At 41.1% G+C, this 7,549-nt stretch overlaps 2 protein-coding genes across 3 annotated transcripts; one reads left to right on the top strand and one right to left on the bottom strand.

The window, feature by feature from the left end:
* Positions 1-395: 395 nt before the first annotated feature.
* Positions 396-1,647, bottom strand: LOC141831605 (zinc finger protein ZAT9-like). Its single transcript, XM_074718998.1, has one exon. It carries the CDS (start codon positions 1,645-1,647, stop codon positions 592-594), a length of 1,056 nt encoding a protein of 351 aa, XP_074575099.1. The 3' UTR covers positions 396-591.
* Positions 1,648-2,102: 455 nt separating this feature from the next.
* LOC141831604 (UPF0496 protein 4-like) lies at positions 2,103-6,948 on the top strand. Of its 2 annotated transcripts, XM_074718996.1 has the most exons (3): positions 2,103-2,179; positions 2,290-2,494; positions 5,615-6,948. In XM_074718996.1, exon 3 carries the CDS (start codon positions 5,641-5,643, stop codon positions 6,751-6,753), a length of 1,113 nt encoding a protein of 370 aa, XP_074575097.1. In that variant the 5' UTR covers positions 2,103-2,179; positions 2,290-2,494; positions 5,615-5,640; the 3' UTR covers positions 6,754-6,948. The 2 variants fall into 2 exon arrangements, with proteins under 2 accessions (XP_074575097.1, XP_074575098.1); XM_074718997.1 differs by lacking the exon at positions 2,290-2,494 and having other exon boundaries at positions 2,129-2,179.
* The last annotated feature ends 601 nt before the right edge of the window (positions 6,949-7,549 follow it).

Genomic DNA, 7,549 nt, shown 5'->3' with positions numbered 1-7,549 from the left:
GAAGAAGAAGAAGTAGCTGAACACTAGAGAGAGCGAAAAAGGAGTGAAGAAAAGTTCGAGTAACAGTGGAACAGTAGGGGTTTCCAGGTGGGTGTTGTGGCAGAGAAGGAACAAAAGCAGCAGCAAAAAGCAGCGGTTCTACACTGCTCAGCTCTGTCCTGCTTCCCCAACCATCTCTCTTTCTCTTTCTCCTGCACACTTGTGACAGAATTGCATACGAAGAACGGTGTTAGTCACTTGCTAATCCACGTTAAGAGAGCACATTTAGCAAGAAGAACTGGGAGCAAAGAAACAAATTAACAAGGGAAAGATGTCACATTGCAATGGATCCAACCTACTCTGTTCTTGATCAGCTGATGCCGTGAGCAACAATGGCGACTCAAACAAGGAAAATATATGCAACTGATTTAGCTAAAGCAAAAGAGAAGCAGATTCAGGAGCATACAAATATAATCACCAGCTTTATCCAACTGAAAAAAGAAAGAAAAAAATTTGAGCTTCATTGTTATGGGTTCTTTATGCTTCCATTTCTTACCTCGAACTTGGACTCGGTTCCTGCTTGCTCAGAAGTCGGAAACGATGCTTGTAAATTCAGCTCGATGCCGGGTTGGCAAGGAAATCCATGTCAGAAACGGCTGACAGCTCGACCTCGTCCTCTGCCATCGCCGGCAAGTTGAGGTCGAAGAGGCTGACGCCGGTCGCACGCTTGGTGGCGGAGCCGGCGACGGGTGACATGCTCAGGCGAGAGCGTGGTGGCGGATAAAGAGGGACCGACACAGGCATGTTGCGGGTGACCGCAATGGAGGAGGAAGAGCTGAAGTGGGCCCTCTTGTGGCCGCCGAGAGCTTGGCCGGAGTTGAAGACCCTGAAACAGAAGGGGCACTCGTGAACCTTCGCCCCGCCGTTGGCGTCGGCGGAGTCAGCCTCGCCAAAGATCTGGCCGGGCTCCGAGGCGGAGACGCAGCCATTCTTCTTCTTGTGACTCGCCCGGTGGCCACCGAGCGCTTGGTACGAGCGAAAGATCTTCTTGCACGCGCCGCACTGGTACCGGGTCCGCCCCTTCCGCGGCGGCATCGGAGGCGCCGGCGATGGAGTAACTTGCCGACGCTCCACCTCCTCTTCCTCCTCGCCGTCGTCTTCATCGTTGGATCCGTCGGAAGGGTGGACCTCCCCGGCGACGGTCCAAGAAGAATCGCGGGAGAGCATCATTAGGCAGAGCGCGACGTCTTCCGCCGGGGTCACGTCGGAGACGGAGCTCGCCGGCTCCGCCTCAACCGGGCACCCCCGAGGCCGCTTGTCCTGCCTACGGTGCGCTCGGGGAGACTCGGTGTCGCTCTCCCGGTCCTGGACGACGACGCTGGATCCCGCCGGCTCCAGCGCGGCGAAGGACGAAGAGAACTCAGGGTCCGCGAGGCGGACGCTCTTCCTGGGATTGGCTCTCAAGCCGTAGGAAGCGGCCGCCTCCTTCCCCTCCTCCGCCTCTCCTTCTTGCGGCTGGCTCGACGAGGCGGAGGCGGAGGAATCTCCCGCCGGAAGCAGGGCCGCCACGGCGGCCAGCGAGGAGACCGCGTGCGAGCGCATGTGGCCGCCCAGCGCGCGGCCGTTGTGGAAGCGGCGGAAGCAGAGGTTGCAGGTGTAGCGCTCCATGGAACCGCAACCAATCGCCTCAACTCGATTCCATCGCAGACGCAGACTAAAAAGAGCAGGTGACAAGAAGCCACTCCATGTCCCGCACCACCGCATCAAGAAGGCCAGAAAAAGCAAAAATAAATAAATAAAATATTAAAGATATTTTAAAAATTAGAAATTACGAAAATAAAACACATATATATTAATTAATCACGGATTAGTTCTCGAGATCTAAAGCTTATCATCATCATTAAGCCAGTAACAAACTCTCCGATAACAGCGTTGGATGTCTCACGTCGATGCCACGTGCCTGCCAGATGCGATCGTCTTGCCACATAAATAGGCCCGATCGACATTTCAAATAAACCCGTTTTTTTTTCAGATTTATCCGTGAAACGGTCCGAAAGTGGTATGGATCAAGTGAACCGACGGTTCGATCGAACCGCACCCTGTCGATTTCTTCGAGGGAGTAGGGGTGGCGGCGCCTGCTCGGCGGAGGGCTCGATCCAGATCTCGCTCTGCTTCCTTCGGGCGGATTCCGCTTTCTCAGGTACGAAAGGTTCCGCGGTCGATTTCAGTGCCTTTTCTTCTAATCTTCTCAACGGATCCATTGCTTGCGCCGAAAAACTATTGGTTTTTTTTTTTTGTTTCTCGGAAGAGATTGATCGGCGTACCGAATGTTTCTTTGGGAGAACGAAATGAAGTACGGTTCGCGTTGTTCTTATAAATGGATGGTGTGATTATCCGCACCTCTTTGTCGTTCATGGAGGAGTTGCCGATTTGAGATTTGGGCATTTCTTGATGCCTTGCGATTGCTGCTCTCTGCGGGTTCCTGCACAGAGAGTTGAGTAAGGGTAATTTTCTGGTAAGTTAAATAATCTTCTTTATTAATTGTTGTTGCCTTTCATTTTACGCGATAATAGGCGTGAATTATTTAGGTTTGCTTAGGTTTGCTCGTAGTAGAGATCAACCTTTAAGTTAATTGCCCCAAATCAAGTCAATTTAGTGCCTCCGTGAAACCAATACTATGAGCAAAATGGTGGTTGGCTGGTTTTTATTGAATGTGAATGTGAAGAAAATTGAGCATAGGGCCTTTTGATAATGGAAAAATGCTCAAATTGGGTCTTTCTGTTCCATATACCTAAATCAAATCATCTTCATTTTTCTTGACCAAACTAGGTTTTAGTTTTTCACCAAAGAAGCTGATTCAAAGAATCAATGTGAAACAACTTGGGTGATTTAAAAAATAAAATTGAAAACAAATAGATAAATGGAGGAAAATCCTGCTTAAATTTATAAGTAAATCTGCATTTTTATTTGTCAAAGAAGGTAAATTTGTTAATTATAATTAGACAAGACTAAATGACATTATTGTTTCTTTTTTTTCCACTCTTAAAAAAGTGTATCCATTAATTTAGGTATTCTCTCTTTTTTTTTTAATAATTTTCTTTCATAAAGGAGAGGGGTTCTAACTTTATGAAATTTATGGAAAAATAATTAAAAATTAGTTAGAAAGAGGCAAAAGTCCATTTATTTTTGTAGGTAAATATGTCTTGGTTTTACAAATAGTCAAATAATCACTTTCATTCTATCAAGCTATTTCAATAAAGGTCTTGATGGATTAAAATTAGAAAAATAAAAGTATTTTTCCTTTTTTTAAATGTTACTATTAATTAATTAAAATAAGTAGTTATTTGTTGTTTAAAAGAGAATATTTTTTTCAGTCAATCAAGCTACTTCACCAACCAGCTTAACTAATTGAAATAGAATAATCTTGTACTTATAATTCTTAAAAAAATTTGTTTTTACAAATAAATTGTCATTTGCCTCCTATTTTTAAAATTCTTTTCTTTGAATTTTCTTTTCAACCAGTCAAGTTGTTTCACCAAATAGCTTGATTACTTTCACATGAGACTGATTTGGGCATTTTGGAATATGAGAGCCTGAATTTGGCCATTTTATATTATCACGGTCCCAATTCAGGTAACTGCTCAAGAAAATTACTAGGTAGTAACCTTGAATTCAAGGCTACAAAAAGAGTGGATAAGTTAATTGTGGATGCAACCTGGAGCTCCATTATGTTAGAACTTAGTGGTACCCGGTCCAAAAAGTAAATGGAAAATGTCAATTTTTCTCAAAGATTTCTGTTGAAAAAGGAGAAGGGGGAATATATCATTCTCCCAATATGTATATATGGCAAGTAAAGAATGCATGCCTGCTGGTTACATTGTTAAACTTTAGAATAATACTACACAAAACACCCTACAAGCTACCAATAGAGACTAAATAGTCATCGAGAAACAGCATGCAAGCAAAGTGCTACAAAATATAAGAAGATTTTAAGAGCCTGTAATTGTAATGCCTTGGAGGTTGAAATCTGTCCTATACAGATCTTTGCAGCTTCCTCAGGTTTCTGTCAATCAAATTCTTAAGTTTTACTGGGGCCTTAACTGATCAAGACACCACCAACCTTTCCTGTTCACCCACTAACTCATGAGATGTTTTCCTTGGCTGTCTTTCAAGAAGTATATTATTCCTTTCCTTCCAGACAATCCACATATCAACATTGACATAAACTTCCAAGGAAAAAAGCTTGGTACTGGTTCTCATATGATCATGATTAAAGAAGAACCACCGCTTGCAAGTTTCAGGGACAAACCAGCCAACTCCCCAATTATCTCCTTGTACATCAATTGAACTACCTTCAGAATTTCAAATGGATATTCAAGTGTTGTTTACTGTCAATCACAATTTAGATTTAGAAAAAAAGGCATGGTTGGTTATTAGACATCCTCAAAGGTATATTTTAGCCTAGATTGATAAATTGGCTGGAAATTGTTGATAACCATTTGTGAAAAGACTTACCATTATGAAACTAGAAACACCAAAACATTTGGAATCTTACTAGTGATTTTATTAATTGAAAACCATCAAGGCCATGGATACAAATGATACCGGACATTGAATTGCCAAATTGGATTGAATCAACATAGTAAAACTGATAACGCAAAATTGACTGTGAAACTATAATAAATGTTGATTTACATGTTGGTAACATGAAACTTAGAGGATCTCCCTACACTTTCTGCTTTCTGTAGAGTTTGACCTGGCGACCTCGTGTAATGAATCAATATGCCCGAGAAGAAAAACATTGATAAAATGCATGAATACAACTAACAACAATTTTTAGTAGTCTGACATGATAGGCATACATCCACAGGAGAAGGGATTCTTTATAAACCAGGAACACACTGCAGCCTACCTTTGTCTTTGTCATCTGATCACCTGATGGTTTTAATAAGGTCTCTTCTTCTCCAATCTTATTTGATACCCTAGTTTTATAAGTAAACTGTCTGAGATCCCTTAGGGTTAGTGTACTTGGATGGAAGATATGAGGGAAGGAGGGAAAGTGACACAAAAGATGTGCATAATGATGATATGAATTTGTAAGCCTTTTTCTTCCCCTCCTGATTTTCCATCCAATAGATACATTCTTAGGGCAAGTTCCGACAACACATGTCATCTGAAGTGAAACCAATTTCAACCGCTCACTGTTGCTGCAATTGCAACCTTCCCAAGGTTAACTGCAGAGCCAGTTTCCTACCTTTTGGCTGGGTTTATCTGCATCAAACCTCCATCCTTGGAGTAAAAATGGATGATGAAGGGTGCTTATTCTTATTGTTGTTTGCTATACTAACTAGAGCAACTTCAGATTTTTGATTTGCTTAATCTAATGTATGGCCTATCTGAATCTTTATTAAACTTTGGCCTTCTAAGTTTGTTTTCCCCTTTCTATCATTCAATTATCAGATGCATGTGATTTTCAGATAACTTATATCCTGATACTGCATCTTTCCTCAAATAACGTTCAATGGCCTGAGAAAGTTTTCCAAAGTTCCCTTGTATGATTCCATCCTAGGAACTGCCTCATACCTTGTGATAATCAATATGTGTCTGTGCTTATGTTTATCATTGTGAATTACAGATCAACTCTGTTACAGTTGAACAAACATGAGCCGACCACAGAATGGACAGAGAAATTTCTTTCCTTTTGGAAATCCTTTTCGGATTGTCCTCCCCAAGGGATCTAATTTATCCCCGAAGCTTCGTGAATTACTGTTCTCTTTTGAGAAAAACCTGGCAGAGCAATTGAAGAAGCTGAAGCCTAAGAATGTCGAAGATGTCTTCACCCTGTCTTGGATGAGACTCTCCATTCAGTTCTTATCAGATATGCATAATAGCATTAGAAATTTGATAACTGATCTTCAGTTACCTGTTTTTGACTGGGATGAAAAGTGGTTTGACATATACTTGGACAGCAGTGTGAAATTGCTTGACATCTGCATTGTATTAAGTTCTGAGCTCTCCAGATTGAATCAAGGCCAACTGCTTCTTCAATACGTGCTGCATCTTTTGGATATCTCAACAGGTGATCCTTCGTCCGAAGTAATCACCAAAGCTCATTTGCATCTTCATGAACGGATAGAACATTCCAAATCTAAAAGTTCTAAAATAGAAAGCTGTCCTGCAATGATAGTGGGTCTTCAGGGAACTCTTGGTTATCCAAAGGTCAAGAGCCCCAAAGGTAAGGTATTAATGAGGGCCTTGCATGGAGTCAAAGTAATGACTGTATTTATTTGTGGCTGCCTTTTAGCAATGCTATCAGGGTGCTCAAATGCAGTGGTAGACTCGCATGTTTCCGATGGTTTCTTCTGGTTCGAAGCCTTCAGTGACTTGCAAGTTGTTTTGAACAAGGAAATAAGGAGACAATTTGCTGGTGGGAAAGTGAAAGCATGTAAAGAGATTGAAGAAGTGGAAATGGCGTTGCATAGTTTGACCAAGAGTTTGGGTTGCAAGAAAGAACATCTACAATGCAGCACTGGCATCAATCCTGAGGTGGAAACAATTCCACCAGCAGGATGCTGCTACTTAGAAAGTCACAGTATTGAAGAGTGTGCCACAAATATGGCTGCCAGAGTAAAGAGGCTTGGAGATGAATTAGATTCTCTTTCAAAGGAAGTCAATGACTTTTTCCAAACTGTTCTAGTTGGACGTGATGCTTTGCTTTGTAACCTCAGAGTATCCGCTTCTTTGCAGAAGAGCACTAATGAAATGAAGTCATGAGGTAATCATTTTTAAATGTACTTGTATGTGCATTGAACAATATGTCCTAGCAATGTTCTCAGTGTTCATAGTCATTCTCCAGTGTACTCAATAGTCCAATCGCACTCTATATTGTTCAATGTGTGCTGGCAAAGTGGTATGGAAAAGTTGCTTAGTGGTGCTAATGATATTAATAGAGCTCGTTATAGATGTGCATGGTTCGTCTGTCTTTATTGCTTATTTATTTCATAGAGCTTCTTTATTGCATATGTTCAGATGTTTTATATGATCGTCAATAAAACGCAAATACTTGGATAAGAATGATAATATAGATTAGAGAAGCAAGGTGAGAGGTTCATAAATGGTTATAGTGAGTGGATGAACACTCTTTGAGCAAGAATATACTTCAGTAAAAGATAGAATCCGTCATTCTAATGGTTTCACATATCTCAAATATATATAAATTTCATCCAAATCTATCTCAGGGCATATTTGGTTACGATTTGTTGAAATGGATAATGATCGAGCTTTTATATTTTTTTTAAATATTTTTTACAAGAGAGTTAAGAGTGCAACAGTTTGGAGAAGGCCAAATTTAGCAAAATACATTGGATGAAATTGGATGGCCTCACACGTACGATCATCTATGAGTTAAATAAAAATTGTAGTTGATCAACGAAGGATATTACTTGATTTCGTCATACAAGAATTCAATAAAAAAAGATATTGTTTTAATTTTTGGCCGATATCATCCTTTAATAAAACGAATGCATCCATGAAACAACCATAAGCCTAGGCCCTAACTAGGTAATGCCGT

The sequence above is a fragment of the Curcuma longa genome, chromosome 7 (assembly GCF_044706935.1).
Source record: "Curcuma longa cultivar G26 ecotype Majalengka, Jawa Barat chromosome 7, ITB_CL_G26_1.1, whole genome shotgun sequence".
Classification (NCBI taxonomy): domain Eukaryota; kingdom Viridiplantae; phylum Streptophyta; class Magnoliopsida; order Zingiberales; family Zingiberaceae; genus Curcuma; species Curcuma longa.
The sequence above is the reverse complement of the archived record's forward strand: the minus strand, read 5'-3'. Positions and strand labels throughout refer to the sequence as shown.